Below are 13581 nucleotides of genomic sequence, written 5' to 3'. Positions count from 1 at the left end.
TTCCAAGTCAGCAAACGCTCCAACACTAGAGATTTAGAGGCACCATCTGTAAACACAGGCAGGATCCTGTTCTTATTCCAGTAGAAGTGGAGCAGCAGACGGTGGGCTGGGGCTACCAGCTCCACCCCTGCTCTCCCTCAGTGCGACAGCTGACACTCACCTGGGTGAGTGACACAGACCTGCCACCTCCCCGCTGCAGGACAGGTCTGAAACTGGATGGGTTCTGTGGCTGCAGCACCAGCTGCACGAGCCCTGACCAAACTGACCATATGGTGGCAATGGTGTCTAAAGGATCCGCGGGGAGGATTAGCACGACCTAATCTCTCTGCATTTGTCCTCACAGCAGGGACTTCAGATTTCTGGGAATAATGGCCCATAAACAACCCTCTCAGAAAGCAAGGGATGTGAAAAACCGCTGTCAGCAGGAAGAAGAAAGCAAAAAGCTGGAGCACTACTGAAAAATCAGACACAGCTGATGGCCCAGTGTTTGCCTTAACAGCTTCCTGTAAATTGATTTTTAAAAAGATGCTGCTTTAGGATCAGGTGGATTTGGGAACTGTAGGGGGATGCTGAATCTTTGCGCTCTGGATCATCACCCTAAACAAGCACTGGTCCAGTGACACCCAGAGGTCATTCTGAACCAGGAGCAGTGTTTCTGTTGGGTGAAGCAGACACGCCCTGCCCGTGATGGGGAGCAGGCAGCACCCAGTGCCCTCTCCAGCTCACCCGCAGCCAGGCAGGGCCCTGGTGGCAGCTGATGGCACTGGAGTGCACTGTGCCATTACCACTGCCCTGAACTTCTGGAGTGACAACAGGAAGTAGTACAGCTGTTGGCACTATGCCATCCCCACAGCAGGTAAACGCAGGAGAGCTCCACCTCTGCAGCTTTCTTTACAATCTATGCTAAGAAATTAGAAATGCTTTCAGCACCAGGGAGTCCCACTGCCATTCCTATTTTTGATGGTAATAAACCTTGAAATCCCAGGACAATTCAGTTTTAGAAGCAATCTGGCAAAAGCCTTTCCCATCTAAGGGGCAGCTATTGTGACACGCAGCCTCGGCCCATCTCAAGCACTGGGTATGTATTTGGCCCCACAACACAATGGCTCCCAGAAGCAGGTAATTTGTCTTGATGTTTTGTGATCGCTCCCCATGAAACAATTGATTTCAGACACTGGAGAACAACAAACTCACCCCTTCAGGAGCACAGGCAAACTTCTCCGAAATCATAAAAGGCACACCATCCATTGCTGAAAGGGACAAGACATCACATGTGACGTTTCCAGCTGCCTTCTGACATGCAACTTCACACATTCCCAGTGACAGATCAAGTATTCACAGCACTGACACATGACTGATTGCTCCCAAACATTACTGCCAGCCTTTTTCTCCCTTCAAACTGCCAGTGGTTTCTTTCCATTTAAGACATAGCTGGGTCAGTCCCTACCAAGCCAGGAATCCAACACCTTGCTCTATCCATATACGATTCCATGGCCTCAATTTTGCATTTTCCAATTTCATGCAGCTGCAAAGCAGGACAGTATTTGAAACTGGAAGGACACACTTCTATTTATCACCTCCTCACCAAACCAGTCCAGCACTCGGTGGTGTCTGAGCAAGAGCACAAGGAACAGCTGCTTCAGGGGACTTGCAGCCCCCACAGCAGCCAACACCACCACGCCTGTACCAGGCAGTGAGGTGCCACCACCTGGGCAGGATGATGACAAACACCCGGGGCCAAGCACCCTCCCTGGCCTGGCTGTTGCTAGTGTGAACTCAACAGTGAGCAGTGGCTCAAACACTTGCAAACCACATCTGGAGGATGCAAACCAGTGGAGTATGAAGACAGACAGGAGGACATGACACCACATGGCCCAGCTTTTTCTGTAGCATAACCTGAATGGTGCTCAGAGCACTGTTTGCCTTTATACCATCTTGTATATTCATGCTAGTGCAATGATGTTCAGTGTTTGTGTCTTGCTATCACCATGTCATAGGAAGCCTCCCACAAGATGTGGCAGTACAAGGGAGACGCTTATTTTTAAAACAGGTAACTCAGCAATTTGCACAGAAGACTGAAAAGGGCATGCTTCGAAGGCAGCTCACACCCCAGCTACACCCCCTTTATTGCACTTGCACCTTTAACATCTGAAATCTTTAAATTTCAACTCTGAAAGAAATAAAACTTCAAATTAGAGCAAATTTAAGCCCTGAGAGGCCCTCCACTGATCCTCAAATAGGGCTTACTTTCAGAAAGCATCTGCACCCACAAACCCAGTGCTCCTCTGTCTGCTGTTTCTAACTTTGACACCACCACTGAGTTACCATGTTTGTGATTAAACAAGGGTCATTTGAGAATACTCAGCCTTTTACATTTGCTTTTTCTATTTTCAATATAAAACCCCCCTCCACAGGAGTAGTTTTGTTATCAAAGGTGCTGCGTGGCAGCCACAGCGCAAAGGAAAACAAAAGGAAACAGATGAAAAGCAGCATCACCAAATCCAGGAAGTTTTAACCCTGAAAGACCATCTGCACTTGTTATCCGACAGAAACCCTCTTTGATCAGCCACACGGCAGCTTTTGTAAAGTAATCCAAAGCCTGAGCTGGGGAGTGTGTGTCCCCAGAGCCCCCGTCCCCGGGCCACGCGCTCCGGCCCACCCGGCGCTCAGCGCGGCACAGCGAAGCAGCAGATAAAAGCAGGGTGAGCCAAAGGCTCCGCAGCGCAATTAGCACTCTCCCAAACAAACGAGCTTCCACAGAGCTGTAATTAAGCAGGCCTGTAATTAAGTATATGCCCTTTATCATAACGATCATGCTTAAAAATGGCACGATGCATGGAAGTGTGTTATTAATGCTGCACTCCCCCGGCGCGGGAGCGTGTGCGGAGCTGCCGTGTCAGGCCCGTCACCAGCCTGCTGCTAAAATGCATTAAAGGCTGAAAGCAGAAAACAAGGTGCTCATTCAGCGTCTCCTTTCTCAGCCAGGCACCGGTGTCACGAGGGTTTAAATACCACCAGTTCTGGAAACTTTACAGAAACAAAGCTCTGGGCGGCTGCTGCCACTGCCTGCCCCAGCACCAGGAGGGCAGCAGCCCTCACCCCTTGACCCGGGGCTTGGCCGGGCTCCAGGAGCCCTTTGGCCACCCCAGGGGCTGCAGGCAGGCAGGGGGGACCCCAAGACAAGAGGCAGGGGGAGCAGCATCTGCTCCCTGGCTGAGCAAGTGCCCTGAACAGAGCAGATGGTCTGGGGCCAGGAGGCTTCTGTGCCCCCCACCTCATCTGTGGGTCCCCTGCTCACAGGATGAGACACCCACTGCTGCTGCTGCCCAAGATGGGCTTTTTCACATTCATGAGGACTTCAAGGGTGTGCTCTTCTCCCTCAAAATGGAACAAAATAAAATCTGTTTTCAGAAGGAAAACTGTTTCCAATGGCTGCTTGCTGCCTCCCAGGATCAGCTCCTTCCTGAGGGCCACAGCTAATTAATCAGACCCTGCAATTAGTTAAAGGAGTTGAAAGGAGCCAGCAGCCAAAACCAACCTGACAAAGCCCAGCCCCAAAGGACAGTGTTCCTATGCACCCTGACAGCAGGAAGGGGATGGATGCCTTGGTGAGGGGTAGTGGACATGTCCCTTCATCGGTGCAGGACCACCGAACGCACAACCAGCTTCCAGCTGGAGGCTACTCCTTCACTGCAATTTACCAAGACTTGCTCTCAGCCTCTAGTGGGGAGGACACCAAAGCATGCTCTATAATTCAACTTGCTAGCTAGCTTAGAAATCCTCTCTTTAATCTGTGAAAGTATTGTCACCCTTCTCTAAGCACTCGAGAGATGCTGCCTTCTGTGCTGCAGACTCCAACTAAATCTCAGTTGTCAAATTAGTAATTCATCTTTCTTGAATAACTATATTTTTAGCCAAGCTACCAGATTTAAATAATCAGACCTGCCAATGCTACCCTAATTTAAACATGCTGACGAACTTTCACAGGCAGCATCAGCTAACATAATGAGTTTCTGGATGACAAAGAACTTCAGACGGTAGTTCTCTACACTACCCAGCGTAATAAGCACTTGTTCTTTCCTACAATGTGCACATAAAAGAGAAATCTAAATAATAGTTGCTGTAATTATCTTGAAAAATATGTGGTGATTAATGGTGATTATGAAAATCTGTATAATTGTTCGCTAACGCTCCAAAGATCAGATGTTCTCTTGAAGCAACCATCAGTGAAGAACTTGGAAACACAAAAGCTTCCAAGCTGCTGCTGGTGTGAGAGGGGGATCACTGGGTGCCAGCTCAGCCTTCCCCCTCCCGTGACCTCTGCCAGAGGGTCCAGGATGTCCACGCTGTGACACACGTGTCATTGTGGCTGAAAGCACCAACTTCAGCCTGTTATTTATGCAAATAATTAATTACTCTTGTATCCAACTCACAGTTTGTCATGACACATTAATGACTTGATAGACTTCTATGAACTAGTGAGCACAGGACAGCAGAGCGCTTTTATCGTCATTTAATTTAAAAACGATCCTGTGTGAAATTATCTAGTTGTGAGTGATGGAAGCATAAAGAACAGACTCAGCAAAGCTTCTTTTGGATCATTGCTTTATTAATGGTAACGTCAGGGAAATGAAAAATGCTAACATTGTCATATTTAACTCCTGGGTACAGATGAATCGCTGCCTCAGAGGCTGGCAGGCTCCGTCTGCACACTGCAGCGAGCGCTAATTCCTCACACCACGACTGTGGGGATGCACAGCCACCAAGAGTTTATACACCTCAACTCCCAAGGAAATAACAGCTGTTTCTGCATTAAATTCTCACCACAAGCTTTTACAGCTTTGGATTTCTTTATTGCTGTTTCTGCATAGACTTTTACACTAGAATTTTCAATTTCTGATGTTAAAAATATTTAAATAAATAAATAAATAAATAGATCCACTGCAGAATGTTTTCCTGCATGACTGAAAATGAAGAACTGTTAATCCAAACCAACAAAAAACCCAACACTGAGTGCACTACTACCACCTTTAAAATTTAAATGACCTTAGATTTTAGAAAGGGCTTCCTCTAATGCTGCAGAACTGTTCCCATTTTCCCCAGACCTGAATGCTAACAGAGTGTTTATCCTTTACCAAGAAGAGTATCTCATAAACCAGCCTACAGCAACACCATAAAACCAGCAGAGCTCCCTTGCTCAGAGAAAACTTGATTTCCAGCTAAATGGCACCAGAGGAATCTGAAAGCAGATTGAGAATCAGGGGCTGGCACGGAGCTCCGGCAGGGCAGCACGTGGAGGGGAGCCACGAGCCCCTGTCTGGGGTGGGAACAAAGGGGCCCACCAGAAGAGCCAGCGAGCCCAGGGGCAGGTGGGCCCCCAGCTCACGGGGCTCTGAAGGCCACTGCACTGAAGCAGGAGAGCACAGCCACGAGCAGCCTGTGCCCCAGCCTGGCGAGGACAAGGGGCTGCTCTCTCCAGCAGCAGCTCACCCCTGCACTGGCGAGGCTGGGGCTCAGCTGCAGCGGCCCACAGCAGACAGGACAGGCTGTTTCCTGGGGGCTGAGCAGCCACGGGGAGCTGGTGGCACAGCGTGTGCCAGCCAGGGCAGGCTGGAGCCTCGGTGCCCTCCTGCAGCTCCTGCCCAGCACACGGCTCTGGCCCCAGCCGTGCCCCTCTGCTCCCCGCCACACGCCCCGGTGCGAGCTGTGCACCCGCGCAAGGAGGGCAGCACAGCTCACCTGCACAAACAGCACGCCGTGCCCTCGGCACCGGGGAAACCGTTCACAAGTTCTGGAAACGCTTTCAAACAGTTTGTAACGCACCCAGAGACGGGTGTGAGCTTTTCAGACCAAACCAGACTCCTATTCCTGTATTTCTATACACAGAGATTTAAACAGCAACCTGAACATTAAGGTGTGTGCTCCTTGTGCTGCAGTGCACCAAGGCCCATATGGAACCACACCGAATCACTGATGGCAAAACTGCACGGCCAAAACCAAAAGCAGCCTCTCCTGACAGCTCCTGCCAAGCCGGCTGCAACAGGGAACCTGCAGCTGTCCCAGCTGTGCTCCCCAGCTGCAGACACCCACCCCAACACGCACACAACTGCTCTGTGTCATACAAAGAACCACAGCGGCGCAGGCAGGGGCACAGGCAGGGGTGCAGGGCTCAGCTCTGCTGGCCCAAGGCCGAGCCCAAGATCACGAATGCCCCAGAGCACTTCATGTAGCCCCAGGGGCAGCTGTGCCGCAGGCCCTGTGGCTCCTGGGCAGCAGGAGCTGTGCCCGGGGCTGTCGTGGGGCAGCAGGGGCACAGCCAGCTGGGAATGCCCAGCCCGGTGCCCAGTGCCCAGGGCTGGCCAGGCAGCAGGATGGCAGCAGCACCAAACCACCCAGTGCCTGGCTCTGAGAGTGGGACAGCAGGGGCCTCCTGGGCTGGGGAAGGAGCCTCTGCCTTGGGAAAGGTTTACAGCTTTCCTGTTCCTCTTGAAATGACTTTGATTAAAAAAACAGACCTGGACTAAATTTTCATTTTTGCTAATTTGATTGTCAGCCTTGATTTTCTCCGTTTCCTGCATAGCTCATGACATGGCACAATTAGTTCTTTACTGCTAAGATCAAGCCACGAAAACACTTGAAAAAGTACCCCTGGATTTGATTATTTTCTTTTTTAAATAAAGTGAAGGTTAAGTACTGCATGGTGACGCCTAAGGAGCACCTCAGCACTGTGACTCCATCAGCACCAGAGAACATGGAGAGACTTCAAACAAGCTCTTCAAATTGCAAGTGTTTAGGAGCTCTTGATTTTATTATTTTTTAATAAAATGTCCCCTTTGAAGTCTCTGCACCACACTAAACTTCAAAGATCACACCTTAGCATGTGCTGTTTCCAAGCCACAACCCTTAATTAATTAGAGCAGAGCAGATACAAACCAGGGCACTCGCGTGGGGCTGAGGCAGAGCTGGGACAGGGCCCACTTAGTGATGGGGAGGCAAAGGCAGGGGCAAGGGAAAGGCAAAGGCAAAGGCAAGGCAAAGGCAAAGGCAAGGCAAAGGCAGGTACTCCTCCAGCGTCCGCTCACGGCTGTGTGCTGAGGAGAAAGCCAGACGCTTTTCCATTCCCTCCAGCCTGGCTGTAAGGACAGACTCCTTGGAAGTCATTAAACATGTAATGTCTGTCTGCGCGGCGGCCGGGCAGCGCGGGCTGCAGCAGCAGTTGCAAAAAGCATCTCGGGCAGCCCCACAATGGCCGCAGTGTTCCCCGGCCGGCAGCTGTAAATTCCTGCTGCTTGATGAGAGAAACATCCACACGGCTTCCAGCGCTGCAGGGTAGGGGCAGGGGGTATTAAATCCACAGGCTGCATATGGTTACAGTGTCTGGCCCCGGAAGCTTTTCCCTTGGCTGAGCCAGCTATGGTGTGAGGTGGGATTTGTTGCCACTGTGACAGTCCCAGGCTCCCCAGACTCTCTGGACAGCAGCCAGGTCACTGCCAGGGGCAGATGCTCACACTTGCAATGACGCTGTGATCCTGCCCAGCAGCACCCCACACCTCCAGCAGTGCAGAGTGACCAGCATCTGTCCCACAGCACTCCCAGGGGAGACAAAGGAGCACGGTCCTCTCTTTACATGGTTTTGGTCTAAGAGACTCAAGTTATTTTTAACACACAGCAGCTTTGTGTTTCCAATGAAAGAAGAAGAAAGAACCTAGACCAGCTGCCCCGAGAGCACCGTGCTCTCCATTCTGCAAGCATGCCTGCAAGTTAGTGGAAAGACATCCTGAGCATGGCTAGGAAGGATGTGGGGATATCATCTTCTGCCCTGGAGCTCACTGACGCCCAGAGCACGCCCCCACCATCCCACGGAGCATTCTCCAGCCAGAAAAGCCTCGACAGGAGCCAAAGCTGAGGCCTCCAGTGCTGCAGAGGATGGCACAGGGCACTGCCCGGCTGCAGGGCAAGGCTGGGGAGGTGCCCTCCTGCCGCCAACAGCGCCACAGCCCTGCCGAGCCAAGAGCTGTCCAGCAGGAGGAGATCCACTGTGCCACGCGGGATCCACGTCTTCTAATGGGATTTAATTTTTAAGTGCTCAAAATCATTACTGGAAGTACATATTTCTATCAGGTAAATTTCATTTGCATATGCAAATGATATCCAATGCACCATTAATATGATCAGTAATTACATAATAATAGTCACCAATCTCCACACACATCAAACTTACAGTTTTGTAGCTATTAAGGAAACTGTGCTTTGTAATTAAGATAATTCTCATTTCCAGATGCTAATTAACTATATAATAATTAGCTTCTTTTGCTAATGCAAATGAAGTATTTCCATCCTTATTGGTAAAAGAGTTGCTTATCACTTAAAAAAAAGAGACAACCTAGAAATAATCCCTCCTCCTCCTTAAAGGTGAAAAGGTAACGCCATTTTTATCAGTCTCATTTGTGAATGTAAATTAGCCCTGATTAATCAAATCACAGATTAATGTGCCCGTCTTGTAGCATGGCCAGTGCCTGGCATGGCCCCCCAGCCCTGGGAGGATGAGGGCTGCTCGTGGCCACCGAAGCCCCCGGCTGGTGCTGGCACTGCAGAGCCCCCTGCCCCAGCCCAGCGGGGACCCACGGTGCCCCCAGCCAGCCAGCACCCAGGAGGGGACCCACGGTGCCCCCAGCCAGCCAGCACCCAGGAGGGGACCCACGGTGCCAGCCAGCCAGCCAGCACCCCAGGAGGGGACCCACGGTGCCAGCCAGCACCCCAGGAGGGGACCCACGGTGCCAGCCAGCACCCAGGAGGGGACCCACGGTGCCCCCAGCCAGCCGAGGCGCGCCGGGAGCCGCAGGCTGTGGCTGTGCCCCCAGCCCTGGGTGGTGGCAGTGGTGGCAGTGGTGGCAGCTGCCACGCCAGCGCGGCAGGGCCCGGCCGCGGCGCAGCGCATTCATCATCTGCTAAACCAATCCACCCACTCTGCACCACCATTTGTCATTAATTATGCTAATCAGCACACCATTACTCTCCGATGACACCACGGCACTTATTAGCCAGTTATGGTTTTTCAAAAGCACAGCTCATTGTGTATGTGAGTGCTGCGCCTGCATTAGCCTACAGGGAAGAAATGTCCAATTATGAAAAGAAAAAATTTGCTATTATCTCCCTCTAACAAACCAATTTAGTAATTATAAAAGTCTCTGAACTCAGAAGGATTTGTTAAGAAGAGCTGAGTGATGAAACCAGAGAATTTTCTTTGCAATAACTTTCTGAGTTGGAATGGAAGTGACAACAGAGAATGAGCAGTTTTTATTATCTTAATTACAACACTTGCATCTTCACTTTAGATGATCAAAAAGCAGAATTTATCTAAACACGGGCCCATATTTGGCTTTTCCCTTAACCCGTCTGATTTGTTTACTTTAACAGATACGCAGCCAAATGTGGTAACATGTCACAGACCCAGAGAGGGGCCTGGCCAGCTCCCAGCACACAGCCCTGAAGTGCGGGATGGTGGATGCAGAGGCACCCATGCAGAGGCACCCACGCAGAGGCACCCACGCAAAGCCCCACGTGCCCAAGGCACACAGTGGGGTGGGGACACCGCCCCAGGAGCAGGGACATCATCCCAGGAGCAGGGACACCACCCCAGGAGCAGGGACATCATCCCAGGAGCAGGGACACCGCCCCGTGCTGACACAGCTAGGGATGGAGCTGGGCCCTGGAGGGTCCCTGGAAAACTGGCTTTGCTGGAACATCCAATTTCTCCACAATTCCTATGTTGATCTGCTCACTGCAAGGAGACACCACTGGTTTTAGAAGCTTAATATGTGTTAAGAGCTCATTAATATCATCAGAGTAAATGGGCCTATTAAAACATCTTTAAGCAATATCTGAACATACATCTCCCTAAACTATATTTAATGACTGTACTTAAGATACATTATATGAAAGTCTTAATGAGACATTAGATAGCATTTTGAAGATTAAAATTAGAGAATCCATATAAAGTCTGTCCACTTAATTTAGCCTTAAGCTACACTGATGAAATACATTACCACCAAATTATTACTTCATTAGAACAAATATTTTCTAATAATTTCTGATTTATGCCATTAGTTGTCTTCATATATATTATATATTCGTATCTATATGTACACATAAAAGTATACACAAAACAATTTTCTAGTTCAAGAGATGGGAGAAATTCTGAGCTTCCCAAAGGCTGAGCTAATTACTTGTCTTTTTTTCTATTGAGTTAAAGATACGCAGTCTTCATAACAGTCCATTTGTGGTGCCCCCACTTTTCCATTAACCATAAGGTCATTTTTGGAACATTTGCTGTTTAGCTTTTCAAGGATCAGTACGATGCCTTGGGCTGGCCCCGAGTGGCCTCTGGGCGCTGTGCAGAGGCCGAGGCTGGTGGCAGTGCAGCCCCCAGGGTGGGTCCAGCCCGGGGCTGAGCAGGACCCTTGCCCTGGGCTGCCCGTGGCCCCGCGAGGGCCGGGACCCGCCGAAATTCCCCAGGGCCCCACAGGACGTGTGGACAGACGTGGCACTGTGCCTCCTGCTCTGCCCAGGGACGGGCACCCGCCCTGGGCGCTGCCCCGCCACAGCCCGGCCACGGGACACCCCCCGAACAACCGAGTCGCTGCCAAAGCAAACTGCAATAAACTTATTAGCAAGAGGCTTTTATGTGTGGTTTATTTTGTATAAACAGCTTTTCATTAGATAAATGAAGCCCAACAACCTTTACAAATGTTTTCAATTATGAAATGATGCCATTGAGATATCGGGATGGTGATAATCAGGGAAAACACCAGTGACATCTCCTGCTCGGAGCTGGAACGCGCTGCCTGCGCGGCTGCTCCTCCCAGTCCCGTCCCACCCAGCCACACCAGGCATTCACCAGCTCCTGCTTCATTTGATCGAAGCTGTAGCAACAAGACTATTTACATATATTCTGCCCAAGCCTTCTATCCAGAAGAGCAAACATCTCATTGTTACAATTTTGCATTTTTAGCTGTGCAAATTAAGCATTCTTCATAAATAACAGCCTGGTTTGCTGCACTGCAACTCCTTTTTATTAGCAGCACAGAAATGCACAATGAGCAACGTGTTCTATTATTCTTTGTCAAATCACAGAATGCTACATTAGAATAACTCTGCTGGTCAATGTAATATAGTAGATTAAATTCAACTTCTGTGCAAAACCCACTGTAAAACAGCATGATAAGAAGGCTATAAAAAATTTAATTTTACTCCAAACTCCATCAAAAAAAAAAAAAAAGGCGTGAAAAGTAATTTTGCATAATCAGTACACGCCATCTGGAACAATTAACTGATTTCTATAGAACTATGAGGATCAGTCATATCTGCTTATTAAAGATCAGAAATTATACAAGTAATAAATCCTTGAAAAAACTAAGCGTACTCCTGCCTGTCAATGCTATTTTAACTTCAAATACTGAAGAACGCCTGATAAGGCTGAAAAGAAGAGATTAATATATGCAAATTACATCCAGCATTTAAAATCCCCAACAACTGTCTCTGGTTTTCTGTCCCTTATTGCTGCCTTTATGTTTTATTCATACACCAACTCACCTGTCACTTCATAAGCTATAATATTATGGGGGGTATTATTAAACAGCATAAAGCCGAGCTTTAATTGGAAAGCTTCATTGCATTTTCCAATTATTTGGAGTAAATTAAAAGCAGATGCACATAGTTTAATAAGGAGTCTAATATCAGTTCCGGGAAATCAAAATTCATTGTCATTACTATGCTGTGATAGTTTTGCAAACTGTACTCAATTTTGGAGGTTTTGAAAAGAAAATCTGTCTCTGCAATCTGTTAATTGTCATTCGGTTAATAACTGTTTAAATATCCAAACCTCTGAGCGGCTCCCTATTTAAAAAAAATTAAACTCTGGCACTTGGCAAAGCAAAACAAACACAGTGCAGGCCACCCCAAGGTTGTGCTCCATGGGAACAGCGCCAGTCCTGCAGCTCATCCTCCTCCATCGGCCACCGGCCTTCACCCAGTGCTGCTGAGGGGTGAGAGCACCCCTGGGATCCACGTCAGCTCACAGGGATCACCCTTCCCTGCATCAGCCACCGGCCTTCACCCACTGCACCCAGTGCTGCTGAGGGGTGAGGGCACCCCTGGGATCCACGTCAGCTCAGAGGGATCACCCTTCCTCCATCAGCCACTGGCCTTCACCCACTGCACCCAGTGCTGCTGAGGGGTGAGGGCAAACCTGGGATCCACGTCAGCTCAGAGGGATCACCCTTCCTCCATCAGCCACTGGCCTTCACCCGCTGCTGCTGAGGGGTGAGAGCACCCCTGGGATCCACATCAGCTCAGAGGGATCACCCTTCCTCCATCAGCCACTGGCCTTCACCCGCTGCTGCTGAGGGGTGATGGCACCCCTGGGATCCACACCAGCTCAGAGGGATCACCCTTCCTCCATCACCCTGCTGGGATGTGCCACCAGCCTGTGCCCCGTACACCTGCTCATGCATGATTTACAGATCCAGGGTTACAGCCAGACAATCCTCTCAGCAGAGACCGAGCAGCCTCCTTGGAAGGTGATGTGTGAGCTGGGGAACACGGTGAAGCCCCATGCCTGAGCAGAGGGGACACGGCTCCACGCCCGCCTGCCGCTCCGGAGGGAGCCGGGACCACGGCTGGGGCAGGGCAGCAGCCAGCCAGGGCCTCCACCTCCCCTGCCAGCACATGGCAGGAGCAGGGGAAAACAACAAATGGCACTTTGGACAACAGCAGGTTCGTCAAACAATTGTGTGCCTTAAAAACGCCACCTGGGAGAGAACTCACGGCTCCATCACCCCGTTTGGGGCGGCTGCCCCAGCACCGCCTGGGTAACCGTGGGGCACGCTGACACAGCCCACCAAGAGGGGCTCTACACCACGGATGGGACAGCTTCGTCAGAAACATACTCTTGGAGTATCATTGAGTACCGTGTTAAGTAACACACTTCCCTTTCTGGAATATGCAGCTGCAGCATTTTACATGAGACCCCAGCCTCCCTGAACTGCTGGGTATTAATAGAGTCTTTCATAGCTGGAAGATTATCCAGGTCTCTTAGTCCAAAGACTGGAAATTGCAATAGGGTAAAGAACAGGCTGACTTTAATCTCAGCTTCAGGAAAGTGGTTTCCATGCAGAATAAAGCTTGTGTCACAACTTGTCTGGCTTTTGGACCATCCTGATTAAAATTCAGTGTCACAAAATACATATTTAGTTACGCTTCTACTCTTAAAAAGCACAAAGAGCGTAAGTGGAGGGATGGGGACTGACAGGAGGATGCAGCACAGGACCTCCCCTTCCAAGACTGGGGGTCTTAAAACCCTTGCACATTAGAGGCAATTGCAGAACCACCAGGAACTGTGCTAGAAGATGAAGATAAAAGCAATCCCTGGGCACTGAACCAAAGAATAGAATCTTCCATTTTTTTTTTCAAAATTACCTGTTTTAGTGAAGTAAACATACTGTGAAAACTGCATAATTTAATTATCTACAAAAATAATGAAGGAAAACAGTAGTTTGTAGAAATAAATTATTAACCTCTGAT

At 49.6% G+C, this 13581-nt stretch overlaps 1 protein-coding gene across 13 annotated transcripts in view; it reads right to left on the bottom strand.

The window, feature by feature from the left end:
- Window positions 1–13581, bottom strand: part of MVB12B (multivesicular body subunit 12B) — a 57408-nt gene that overhangs the window by 8812 nt on the left and 35015 nt on the right. For all 13 annotated transcript variants that reach the window (XM_038155876.1, XM_038155879.1, XM_038155881.1 and 10 more), the window contains one exon: window positions 1195–1250. In XM_038155876.1, the coding sequence (XP_038011804.1) occupies window positions 1195–1250 (56 nt within the window). The remainder of the gene's footprint in view (window positions 1–1194; window positions 1251–13581) is intronic.

The sequence above is a fragment of the Motacilla alba genome, chromosome 17 (assembly GCF_015832195.1).
Source record: "Motacilla alba alba isolate MOTALB_02 chromosome 17, Motacilla_alba_V1.0_pri, whole genome shotgun sequence".
Classification (NCBI taxonomy): domain Eukaryota; kingdom Metazoa; phylum Chordata; class Aves; order Passeriformes; family Motacillidae; genus Motacilla; species Motacilla alba.
The sequence above is the reverse complement of the archived record's forward strand: the minus strand, read 5'-3'. Positions and strand labels throughout refer to the sequence as shown.